Source organism: Drosophila elegans, unplaced genomic scaffold (genome assembly GCF_018152505.1).
Source record: "Drosophila elegans isolate 14027-0461.03 unplaced genomic scaffold, ASM1815250v1 contig_476, whole genome shotgun sequence".
Lineage (NCBI taxonomy): Eukaryota > Metazoa > Arthropoda > Insecta > Diptera > Drosophilidae > Drosophila > Drosophila elegans.
This window is the reverse complement of record NW_024545863.1, coordinates 15987710-16000614: the sequence shown is the minus strand read 5'-3', so window position 1 is coordinate 16000614 and position 12905 is coordinate 15987710. Positions and strand designations below refer to the sequence as shown.

The following is a 12905-nucleotide window of genomic DNA, read 5'->3' as shown; positions in this document are numbered from 1 at the left end:
AAATGTACGCCAGTTGTATTTTCACGATACCGCCATGTGCGCGTAGCAGGCGGTCAAAATCAGCTGAGAGCGCGCACGCTTTTCTCGAGTGACGTCACTGTTCGCTTGACTCATGCGCAGCCAGAGCGAGAAAGAGCGTTTCGCGAGAGCGAGAGATACTCAAATACTCGCACACTCAGATACTCAGATACTAGTACTATGTAGTACACATCTGTATCTTGAGGAAGTCGCCTGCTGTGGCGCCGAGTGTGTTTGGCCCAAATGCATGCTTGTTGCGCCACTTGGAGGCCCCTTTCACACCCCCCACCACCCCCTGGTGGCGAAAAGGGGGTAGTTCTGGCAGACCAGGGATGGCTGATGGCGTCACAGAGCGCTACAATACAAACAGTCGGGCATATCGATGATATGTATTATAAAAAATAAAAAATACATAACGGATAAAAAAGACAAAGTGGCTATGTATGCTATCCCTCGCTGTAGCTTTAGTTTGATACTTTAAGCTTACAGATTGTAAATAGATAAACAATAAATAAATAAACAAACAAAAGATACTAAGAATAAGGTTTCAAAAGAATAAATTGTTTAATTTGTATATAAATATATTTATGAGTTTAGTATGTATATCCCCAAAACTAGTTCACTTCAGAAATCAATTTTTTCTGCTAGTCTTATTAAATAATGCAAATTAAATTTGTGTATAGAAGTATTATTTTAAAAGTAATTTACGATTTTTCTTTTTGAGCATATTTTATTCTTTATAACAAATTCTGGTTTACCAATTTCGGTTGTTTCAATAAAAGATATCAAATTTATAGTTTTTCACATTCACCTATATTTTTATTTTCGTTTTAAGATTTTTAAAGAGTCAAAGAAAGGTAAATCGCACCACATTTTTATAAAGATATAAAAAAGTTCAAGCCCAAGTGGAAATATCATTATTAAAAGTTAATTAAGAAAAGATTCGACAGTATTTCTTTTATACCAATGTTTACTATTTGTTTATTTATATAGTCAACATTAAATAGAGATTTCAGTATATCAACGTCAATATATATATATACACTTCAATGAATGCAATAAATACATTTATAAATGTTACCTAAAATAAATGTTCATATACGAGTCATGTGAGAGCCTGAGATTTTTTTAACATGAGTAAGGGATGTCCCTATGAAGATTACTGTTTATAGAGTGTGAAATTCAATAGTTTTTTAAAAATTATGCTAATTGTGCTCATTGCTAGATTGGCACACACTTGGGCTGTATTTATATACATGTCTGAGTGACTGTCTTAAAAACAATGACATTGCTTTAATAAAACAAATGAAGCATAAATAAAGCTTTTAACCAAATTGCAAGCCGATTGCAATAAATAATTAAATTTCAATAAAAAAGTAATAACTTAGGCCTAATTAAGTGACTGAAAGGAACCTTCATAACACAATGAATCACTTTAAACACTTTTGACTTTTAAGCTAATCACTAAGCTTTTTGTGCACTTCTTCCAAGCAATCTGCACCGGATATTCCCGTGATCGGATTTTCGCCGTGTATAATGGCATCCATTTCGATCTGGGTGAGATTTTCGGTGAGCAGCTTTTCAATGTTGATAAACTTGGCATTTGGCTCTTGAATTGAGGCAGCATCCATGTCTTGGTCAACTGGCGTTTGGAGAACCGAACTGCAACGCTTGGCGCGCTCTAAAAAATTCGGAAAATGCGATTTTAGGCAGGTGTAAAATAAGTAAAAGTATTAAGCACATACCGAAACGAGCTCGGTGAGCCTCCTGATCGATGATAATCTCATTGGTCACATAGACTTCGCGTCGGATTTGATCCCGCAGCTCCACACTCATGTCCGGAATGCACCAACGCACCAGTATCATCACCAGCGCCACAAAGTTCTGAAAGCAAAAGGCAGCCCATCAATGTTAAAGTAATCTTCGCCACTAATTTATGCAAAATATTTCATCAGCACATGCCCTCGATTGTCAATAGATTTTTCGTGACGCTGCTACCTAATTTTGGGGTCAAATGAAGCCTGGGAAATGCCAACTTTCCAGCCAAGTTGCAATAAATGCAATTGGCTAAATACAGCTTAGGTGAGGTGGTAGCCTCAACCTTAATATATGGGGTATTGGGAACGAATTCGTCCAGATCTATTCGAAAAAAGAAACCCCGTAGAACGAAACCGGCACAACAACACTGCACTCAACAAACATGCAACATACTTAGCCATATGGACTTTGGATTTTTGCAGCATAAGAAAAGCAGAAAGTCGAGAAAATGAAAGTGAAATGAATGAAATGAAACGACAAATAAATGGATAATTGGCCCTAGTTCTACTTAGAGTCAAAAACTTTAGTTAGTAGCTGTGAAGACCTCGAGGCAAACGGTCGTGTTAAATGAAAATTAAAAAGAAATAAATAAAATAAGAAAACTAATTACCAAAAGGATATTTGAGGATAATAACAAAAAATTAGAAAACATTCACATAAAGGATACCAAGCCTATAAACATCAAATTCGTTAACAAAAAAAATTCGAAACTAAAGTTTAAAAAAACGCGTTTAAAATGAAGTATTTTGAATTTGTGAGCCTGTCGTCAGTGGGCCTCAGCATTGCCTGTGGGGACTTATTGATAGCTCTGAGCATATTGGGACCATCAAGCTATTACCTATACTTAGATTTCATGGAAATTGAGAAATGGGAGCAGGATAGCGAAGTTCAAGCTTTAAGTCCCCTTGGAACATTTTTTTCCACTTTGGGTAACTTAAAGTCAACATCAAATTACAAATATTTTATAAAAAACCATTTTACAGTGAACTATCTGTGGGTTCGAGAGTTTTCGCAGGTTTTCTACATGACAGCAACATTCATAATATGGGTAAAGTCATTGATAAATCTAATGGTTGCCTGCCTTCTTGTCGAAGGCATCAAGCAGGTAAAATATGTTTGCATTTGCTAATTAAAGTACATTTCCTTAAATTGGTATTCGAATATTTAAAGAAACGACTTATATGTATTGCTCCCTGGTTAATCAATTCCTGCCTTTCAATGGCCATTGAAACGGGCATTTTTGTGAGTCTAGAGCTCAGAATTAATGAAATTGATGCCGCTGTGGATCGTCGGATAGCAAGAAGTCTCATCTTTGGCGTATTTTTAGGTGGGTTATCTACTGATCTCATAATAAGAGTAATTAAAAACTTTAATGCATGTTTTAGTTCTCAATGCGTTATTTACTTTTGGAATCTATGGTCTCTACCGAAAGCTAAAGTCTGCGCCCAGCGAGAATATGGAAGTCATCCCTCAAAGTCCTCACACATTCAATGCCTGAAACTATTTGAAGTCCTAGTTTATCCTAAAAGAACTTGTGTTTTGGCATAGATAAATACAAATATACGAATTTAAAAACATAGGTAAAAAAGTTTTTTTCTATCTAATCAACTAACAGATTTTGATGTTTACTCACTTCGAAGACCACAACAAAACCCAACCGGCAGGCTAAAATTATATAAAACATGCTGCTCAAAGTGTATTTTTCCGGTGATGAAGGTGGTAATCGAAAGTCCGTATATCTGAATAAAATATATAAATTATATATATATATATATATATAAATAATGATTTTATTTATTTACTTACTTGCACGTGGTTATGTTGGAGAGATCGCCAGCTAAGCTGTTTAAGGTAGGTGAATCAGCCACTCTGAACTCTGATAAAGTGAAATTGAGATAACCATCCAGAGTGCCATTTTTATTTACATAATGGCGGTACACCAAACGCGGGATCATGTCAGAGGTAAAGGCAATGATGAATCCCTGGGTAAAATGGGTAAATTATTATTAATTTTTTATTAATGAGTACAAATAACCAAATAACACATACATTTGTGATCACGCTGAGTTTGCCTATGCAGTCCAGAATACGATACCATACCCCAATATCCCGAACTCGTTGCGAAACGGGACGCTTATGGTGGGTCAGTAGTTTCTTGGCATCCAGTCGCATTTCCAGAATATTATTGAGCAGGGCAAAGAATGGCGCCAGGGGAAAAGCGGCCACGAAGATGGTCACAAAGCCGTACTGCAAGACCATCTCCAAGTATTCGGGAAACAGACCTCGAGCACCCCAGTCCAGTAGCTTGAAGTCCCGCATCCAGCGTTCGTCTTTCGTCTTGTCAGGATTTGGGGTGTTGTTAAACAGCCGGGACAGGCCAACTTGAATGGCCAACACCTTGCGCCAGAACATGGGCAGATATACCTCTAGGATAGTGTTGAAAGCCTGTTTGCCCACCATTATAATGGCTAACTGGATGCACAGCTCCGTTAAACAGCCACCCGAAGAGCACTACAATAAATAAAAAGTATTTGTTATACTGAATATTAATATAATTAAATGTATAAACTCACCTCCTCCTGACGGTAGTCAAATAGTTTGTTATACTGCCCCGGATGACCCACGAATTTACCCTTGAAGAATGCTATATAAAAAATGGATGCATAGTAGTTGACAAACTGTAGAAGATAAATCTTGAGGGTCAGCGAATCATCGAATTGTGTTTGAGTGCGCCACATTTCCAGCTCAGTTAGGTACTCAGCCAAATGATTGTACATCTAAGAAGATAATTCAAATCAGTAAATCATAATTAAGTAGATAAATGCGTTTGCTCGTAACTCACATAATTTAGTATGTAGAGCAGGCACAAATTAACAAAGGCCGCCGATGCAGTGGCCAGGACAATGGCACTCGAGGTGGTCATGGGACTAGCACCTACTTTGAGAGCCGCCAGCATGGACATTCGGTACACAACCACCGCCAGGAGAGCCACAAAAGCCAGGGCAATTAGCAGCAGCACCACTGAAAAGCTGAACACAGTGGCTGGCAGCTTCATGCGCCAAAACGGCACCGTTGGCTCTTTGATATTGGTAACATAATCCACTCTCGTTGGCGGTATGTGCTCCAAACGGGCCAAATACTGCGGCCTGGGATGCTCTTCATGCACATCGAATCCGGTCAGATCCCATCGATGGGTTATCTCGGCGGAGTAACGCTTCCACAGCTCAAGGAACAGGGTCGCCCAAAAGGACATAAAAACGGCGAAGAACACGGTACTGGGATTGTCAATGAGGTACGTAACTTTGGCATAGTTGCAGGTCTCTTTCAGGTCCCAAAAGTTGCACCAATCACAGAGGGGACACATTGTTATATTTGTATTAGCACTCTGGCAAATATCTTTCCTGGAAATTAATAAAATCAGTTAGACAACTAAACAAAGAATATTATTTGGAGAAAACTCACACAGGCACATAGTTCTTAAGGGAGAACCAGGAGTATAGGAAACAAATCACACCCACAATCGAGGCCAGCAACAACATGTAGGTATAGTAGCCCAGCCAAGCAAAGTACAAGCCTAGTAAAAGGTATTATATGTCATCAAACATTAATTATTTCATTTTAAATTGTTGTAGCTTACCAATTTTGACACCAAAATACTCTTTGATGTCGTCCAAGGGTTGATAGCGATACCATTTGGGTACAGACGCCCAATGTTTGTACAGCAGAGCTCTCATGGTGCCCGTCTCTGTAATTTCACCCTGCGTAGAAGTCATATATGTATATATAATTTAGTTTGATATATTTATCTTAAGTTTATTTGTTACCCACATCATGCAATGGATAGGCAGCAGAGTAGACGCCCTCGGCAATCAATCGCTCAATGCCAAAGGCCATGTCATGTTGATTCTTGGCAGGGAATCGCTGGCGATCCAGAATAAACTCGACAATGCGGGAGCGGACGGCGGTGGTGAAGAAACAATCCTGTCGGATGTCAAAGCTGCCAGACATTGATTAGTATTTATAGATCAAAATATTTAGTTTAACTTACAGATACTCCTTGTCGCGACTGTAGATGGCGGTGAATCTATGCGCTCTTTTGGGAAAAATGTTCTCATCCACATAGATGTTGCGCAGGAAGAATTGGAAAACCGTTTTGAGACTAGAAAACACGCTTTTGGTGGAGCGATTAACCACGGACATGCCAGGAATCTGAAAAAAGTCGAACAGTCAAATTAAATATTGCTGATTTGAAGTGTAATAAACAAAAAAAGGCAAGCTGCATTTCACTACATTATATTTTCATTATAATCTATCAAGGTTAGGCTTGGGATTTAGTTCGATTTCAATTAACTCACAGCAGAAGCTAAACGATAAATAATAATTTATTATTATATTTAGGGGATTAATAGTAAAATAATTAACTGGTTCAACGCTTTGGCCAACCTTATGGGTCAGGTATTGGGCCGCATTTCGTAGACGATTCGATCTTTCAGATATGCGCAAAGTGCATAACGACTAAAATCATAGAAAACATTAAAAATTAAAATTAAAAAAGTAAATAAGAATAAAATGAAAATAACATTTTTAGAAACTGAATATTAACCATATTCAAGAGGGGCCTAAAAGTATGCTTTAAAATTGGTTCAAGCGTGTGATAAAAATTAGGTAGACTCACCTCCTTCATTGGCATACGCAGCTTAAGTATTTCCGCATACCGCCGCAGGACCTCCAAAGGGGCATGGATCTGAAAAAAAACAAATATAAATTATTTGGAATTTTGGAATTACGATCCAAGCACGCACCTTAACGAACCAGATTTGATCCTTCTGGCTGGCCTCGATCTCCAGACCCTGACTCAAGAGATTCGCCTCGAAAACACGCCGCTTCTCCGTGTTCTCCAGCTCCGTGGGCTCATGGGCACTGGTTCTGTAGGCCAGCACAAAGTCAATGGACCGAATGCAGTCCTCGAAGAACAGCGAGGCGTTGATCTCGCCCCGCTGGTAGAACTCCCTGGGACAGCTGCACTCGCGATCATCGTAGACGCCGCTTCCGTTGCCCTTCACTAAGCCCGGATCAGTCATTGGCAGCAGGGGCGTGGCTGGATGCGATGGGTTGGTCCTGTCCCCAGTGGGCTTTTTCCCATTGGCCCGGGGCTCGTCAGCGTCTGGCAGTTGGAGCGTGTGGGCGTCGCTGGGGAATAGCACATTGTTAGGGTTAGATAAGGTTAATCAGGTAGATAAAGTTTAAGGTGAATGTCATATGACACACATCCTAAGCTAAGATAAAAGTCTGTGTAGCACCTAATACACTAGGATTAAATAGAAAAGATTAAAATAAGACAGAGGTAGCCCAATAAAATTGTTCATAGTGGCTTTAATAAAAGAAAATTTGATTCACCGTATTTATTAATTAAAGAAATGTTTTTGTAAACTCATTTGGATCTAAAAGTGCCTCTTATTAGGAGTAATATATTATTATAATATTTTAAAAATGGTTTCAGAATTAAAAGGAAAGATTTCGATATGTATAAAAATGTACAATAATAAGACTTACTACACCTTTTTAAAAATTATATAAAAGTTTATTTAAAATCAAATACATCTAGAAGTCTACTACGGAAATATGTTATTAAAATATATTATTAGAAAATAACTAACTAATTATTTATTTAAGAAAAATAATCTTTAAAGTACAAGTTACAGAGTTCATTGTTAGCTCGGGAATGTTTTTACTCTATAACGTTAATGTGAAACAGTTGGAAGCCAGTTAGCGGGAGCAAAACACGTTTAATTTCCCGGGTGGCGACTACTGGCGTGCGGAAAGCTCCTAATGGTACGCACATCCCATAAAATCCCCTATAACATATTTAGGTCACCCCGAGGGAGAGCCAAAGCTACTGGAATTTAACGAACTGCCCCATTTAATAAGGCATTTAAGCGGGGTGGAGGAAGCGCAGAAGATGACCTCAGCTAACATTTGCTCTGTTTATCCCAGCAATTAAGTGTTTACGCAGTGTATTTATTGGAAACTATGAAATCTCAACATATGTTCGGATTATCACAAGTTCGGGGCAGCAGCTGAGTTATAACCTTTAACAAGCAATACTTTATTACATACAAACATTTGCTATTTATATGCTAAAAACACAGATTCATGTGATTGACTTCTGTTCGATTTTGCTGGATGAGAAGTAGCTAATGATTCACTACCGTACTCGATAATAATTGTTATAAACTTAAAGTGCACAGGAATGAGTAATCTTAGTGAATCAAAGTGCACATTTAGAATAATGTTGCATTAGAATTAAGTAAATATGTAATAATAAGTAGTTAATAAGTAATTAACTTACTAATAATAGTATATTAGCTTTACAGTGCTGATAGGCACTAATCTGGCATTAATATTATGTAATGAAATCCTTATCTTTAACGCAGCAGCTATGCATAAGCTTAACACTCCAGCTTTAGTTTAAAATAATCAAGAGATGTTTATAGTGCGCTCGAAATATTAACAATAAAATCAAAGAAAGTTCATTGGATCGCTTATTTTTCAAGAAAAGTTTATAGCAGATAATATTGATTTCGTTTTATTGAAACACAGGTCGTATACTTAACGAAAACAAAAGTTTTACTTTATAGAACGTAGTCACTAGTTCGATTTAGAAAAACCCCTTTAAAACGGGGAAACTTAAATCTTATTCGTCTTTTTTGGTTGATATTGCTACGTTCTCTTTTGTATTATTGTTCGTTTGAGCTTCTAAGTTCATCAAGCATTTTACACTTTTTTGGCCTTCGCACAACTCATAATTATCTTCCACTTCTTTGATGAAAATGTGATTAAAATTTACATACAAACAGTGTGATGGTGGTTTTTTTCTAGGCCCACACAATGAAATTTTCGGCATTTGATTTAATCAAGGCCAAGAGAGTGAGAGAGACACTAATTTATTAAACATGTGTGAGGTTTGTTTTTCGGAAATTTCTGCAGCGGCGAAAGGTGTCGGTATATTTCTTATATGTATAATTAAAATCTTCATGCTAAAATGCCACCGATCACATGCGTATGTAGGCATTATATGCACAAAAGGCTTATTCATCCGCCCAGATCGTAATACTTAAAGTACACAAAAAAAGATGCGCGACACACACATAAAGGAAAGATTGTCTCTTGGTTTTCTTACGAAACGATGATTAATACACGGAAAACCCGTTTCTTTGAAAGGTGATCGAATTTGTCTTTGGTTACAGAAACTTTGTGCGTGACCTACCAGCTGATTTAATCACATTTACCGCGGAAAACTCTTCTCCGAAATTTTCACCTCTTGTTCGAGCAAATATTTAATAAACACTAAATTAAAGTCCACGAACGTTGGCAATGGCAACCAACAAATAATTTCGGAGAGCCAAAGAGCGGCGACCAACGCGCAGCAGCAACGACAACAATCTCAAAAGTGAGAGAGGCCACAGCTGAGTTTTAGCCGGTGGGGGTTTACGGACCCCCTCCCCCCCTCGCGGATTACCTTCTGTACTTGTATATACCGCTTGGTCAGCTGTTTCTCTGCGAGAGGAGAGAGCTTTGAGCACATGTTAACTTGAGCCCCAGACACCGACTGATCATTCAGATGTCAAGTGCATTATACCCACACTTGAGCAGGTTTAAATGTAAATAAAAGATTATTCTATATAATTGTGTGCTTATTTGAAAGAGAGCAGGAAAAAAATACTGTTTCCGATTTCCCAGTTGGATAAATAAATTCCATTATTCATGATAACAAATTGGCTCAGTAATAAATAGAAATTATAAAAAACGAATTAGCTCCAATGGGTAATTACTCAATTTTCTATTAAACATTCATACTAATTTATAAGTATCATAATGTCCGTGTGGCACGGGACTAGCCCACCTTCTATGAGTCACTTAAATGATTGAAATCATGGCTAAGAAAAAATATCAAACAAATGAGAACAATCAAACCAAATATTGGCAAAACAAACAAAGAATCTCACTTCATGTGTGTGAGCAAATGTACTTTTTCGGCTAGTGTTATGTTCTACAGTCCATAAATAAAAGATAAGGTAAACAGGGTCCTCCTTAATGGACCCGAAAAATTCAATATTAGTTATATATATTTTATATTTTTGCATGTAAGTAAAATGTTTTTTAAGGTCTTAACATTTATAAATTGTTTTTAAATAAATAAAAAAAATTTAAGAATCTAACTTTTAATTAAAAACACCTGAAAACCGATATGCTTTTAAATTTCAAAGCACCCTGTATTTCATACAAGCCAAACTCAATTACAGAAAAATGACAACAAAAAGCAGACAAGTGCAATTAACTTTAATGGGCACTTCCTCGGCCCAAAAAGGTCTCAATGGGGTTTCCCGCTCTTTTGTGCTTCTGGCTTACCTTTCTGCGAATCTGGCTCTCTTATCGGCGATGCTGAGTGATTCACGAGATGATGATATTTTCTCCTGGTCCACGAATCTCTGCGATCCCCTTCCCCCCCAGAAGCTCTCCTTTCCCGCTAGTCGCTCGTGGAGATTGTGACGTTTCATCAGCTCCATGTCGAATGGGGCGAGGGGGGTGGTGAAGGGGCGTTCCAGAGGGACGACGGTGGCCGAGGCATTTCTCTCCAACAGCTGGAAGCTTTCGTCCTTGGAAAAGGGGGGCGGTGAGGGGAATTCCTCCAGGTCGGCCACTTTGGCATTGCCTAAATTTAGCATCTTGCTAGCGACCAACTTTTAAATTTAGCCAAAATGCGACTCGTTCTCTTATCTTCCTCTTCTTCGCTGCTTTCACAAGGCATCTGTATCTGTGTGCGTTTGTTGCCAAAATTCTCTTCGAGGTCAATAATAAACTTTCATCTTTACCGCTCTTGCTTAATAGAAAATATAATATCACATCTAGTTATTGCACTTTGCGCGTTTATTTTTTCAATTATCAACCAATTTCCGTTGATATAACGGCCGAGAACCGAGAGCGAAAAGCCGTTGTTTGCCAATTGGAATAAACTACTAGTGATTGATGGTGGGGGATTACCAATTGGCTCTCGAATATATATCGATTCTTAAGCGCGTGAAAAGTATCGGGAAGCAGTGCAATTTAAATGAGAAGTAAAAATGTTTAGGAACCACACTTGATAGATAAAAATGTCAAATAAAATGTGATTAAGTGTTAAAGCACACCAGAAAAGTGTAGGAAGCTAAAGAAAAAAAAGCTTAAATAATTTTTTTAAGATTTCAGATTGTGGGGGAACTCTACTGAGTTAGTCACTATATCGATAATTGGCGCGAAATTTGAATCTTAAAAAATTTGATAACACTTCCAGCTAAGTAATTTCAATTTCAATTATCCAGGTTCATTTCCACAAAATGAAATATCAATATGAACAGCATTTTGATAATTTGTTTATATCCTTCTTTATAATCGTTTCAGCAAATATAAACTCTTATAAACGTAAAATAAGACCTAAGTGTTGAATACCAGGTGAATGTTTCTTGTGTTACTCACTGTACATAAGTTTTTAAGAGAAAAACAGTTAAATATAAAAAAAAGATATCTTTAATCTTTTAAGTGTCGTGACTATCGATTTTTCAGTGTTGAAAACCGATGAAACCCATCTACTTAAAACCTTATCATACAGCAGCTGACTACTGAGGATATAAAAAATCAGTGCAAATGAAAAACAAATCAGAATCAGAAATCAATTAAAACACATGACTTTTCAGATATAACAACAACGTGTATTGGGCAAAACATAAAACAAAGATAATACATTCCCGAGCGGATGGGAGACAAAACTAATATTCTCGCTATTTTTACATGGAACAACAACGAATTTTCACTTTAATGTATGGAATAATAATACAGCAGTGTTTTCGGTATGGTAACCACTATTATTACGGGTCTAAATTATGGATTAGAGTTGAACGTGGACATTGAATTTACAGCACACATTGGCCACCGTTTACTTGTGGTTGTAGTTCTTGTGGACCTCGGGCGAGATGTTGTAGACGTACTGCAGGATCTCCTGGATCACAGGTTCCTTGCGAGTCTGGATGGCCCGATCCATATCAGCCAGCTTGACGCGAGTGTCGGCATCGATCTTGGCCGCCACCCCCTCGCGGCTGCCCATGTGCTGTGGGGTTGCAAAGGGGGTTTTACAAATTAGCGCTATGTTACCAAAGGGAGTTATAAAACGCAACTAACCTTGGCCTCGAACTCCTTGAAGGCGCGCTCGCGCTCCTGACGGAATTTCTCGATCTCCTCGGTAGCCTCGTCCTTGGCCTGCTTCAATCTCCTTGCCTTGCCTGCACAAATACCCGGGAAAAAGGCACAAAAAGTCAGTAAAATTCAAGACCTCCAGTATTTACTTTTTTCCACCACATCATGTGACCCACACACAACGGTGATTATGAAGGCGGAGGGGTGGTGAGAAAACGTAGTTACTCTTTCGCCCGTCCGTTTCCAATTGGTGGGCAAAAGTTTCCATAAAACTCACGTTTACGGGCCTCGGCGACCTTCTCGGCTGCCTTTTTCTCAGCAGCAAGCAATTGCTGGATTCCCTGCGTCTGGCTGGCCATTTTTCCTAGGTTTCTACTCCCTCGCCGTGGTGTACTGTGCAAGTCGAAAAAAGCAAGTGCCACAGAATTAAAATCGACGACGAACTGTGAAAAATGTCATATGACGAACTCACACACGCAAACTCACCACGGGGCCGTGTTTGTGTGGGTGCGGTGGTGTAAAACTTTTAAGAATGGCAAAAGTCGATAAGATATCGATAGGCTTTTTCTTACTACCTGATTTTATCCATTTTTTTGTACATTTTGTCATATTCTTTAATAACACTAATTCTTAATTAAATATAATTTTAAAAAAATTCATTATTGAAAAAAAATTACAAATTTATTATAAAACCATTTACTTTAAAACATCGATTTTTACTTAAGAGGTATAAATGCTCATAAATTTAAGAGGCTGTTTATTTACGCCTTTTGTATTTCAAACTTTTGTCAAGTGTGATTTATATGTTAACATGTGTTTTAATTTATAACAATTGATTCAGT

The 12905-nt window shown here is 37.9% G+C and overlaps 3 protein-coding genes across 6 annotated transcripts; 1 reads left to right on the top strand and 2 right to left on the bottom strand.

Annotated features, from left to right (window-relative positions):
- Positions 1 to 970: 970 nt before the first annotated feature.
- LOC108135595 (anoctamin-1) lies at positions 971 to 10848 on the bottom strand. 4 transcript variants are annotated; one of them, XM_017256404.2, is made up of 15 exons: positions 10246 to 10848; positions 6639 to 7026; positions 6512 to 6580; positions 6280 to 6351; positions 5885 to 6045; positions 5665 to 5833; positions 5474 to 5594; positions 5299 to 5410; positions 4679 to 5237; positions 4410 to 4613; positions 3886 to 4347; positions 3643 to 3818; positions 3470 to 3575; positions 1764 to 1902; positions 971 to 1699 (listed from the first exon to the last, which is right to left on the bottom strand). In XM_017256404.2, exons 1-15 carry the CDS (start codon positions 10560 to 10562, stop codon positions 1476 to 1478), a joined length of 3279 nt encoding a protein of 1092 aa, XP_017111893.1. In that variant the 5' UTR covers positions 10563 to 10848; the 3' UTR covers positions 971 to 1475. The 4 variants fall into 4 exon arrangements, with proteins under 4 accessions (XP_017111893.1, XP_041565279.1, XP_017111909.1 ...); XM_041709345.1 differs by lacking the exon at positions 10246 to 10848 and adding an exon at positions 9356 to 9373; XM_017256420.2 differs by lacking the exon at positions 10246 to 10848 and adding an exon at positions 9104 to 9203.
- Positions 2573 to 3457, top strand: LOC108135613. The gene is made up of 4 exons (XM_017256432.2): positions 2573 to 2765; positions 2820 to 2941; positions 3007 to 3163; positions 3222 to 3457. The coding sequence occupies exons 1-4, from the start codon at positions 2573 to 2575 to the stop codon at positions 3332 to 3334; spliced, it is 585 nt and encodes a 194-aa protein (XP_017111921.1). The 3' UTR covers positions 3335 to 3457.
- Positions 10849 to 11560: 712 nt separating the features above from the next.
- On the bottom strand, positions 11561 to 12505 carry LOC108149939 (V-type proton ATPase subunit G). Its single transcript, XM_017277859.2, has 3 exons — positions 12341 to 12505; positions 12049 to 12149; positions 11561 to 11977 (listed from the first exon to the last, which is right to left on the bottom strand). The coding sequence occupies exons 1-3, from the start codon at positions 12420 to 12422 to the stop codon at positions 11807 to 11809; spliced, it is 354 nt and encodes a 117-aa protein (XP_017133348.1). The 5' UTR covers positions 12423 to 12505; the 3' UTR covers positions 11561 to 11806.
- Positions 12506 to 12905: the final 400 nt, after the last annotated feature.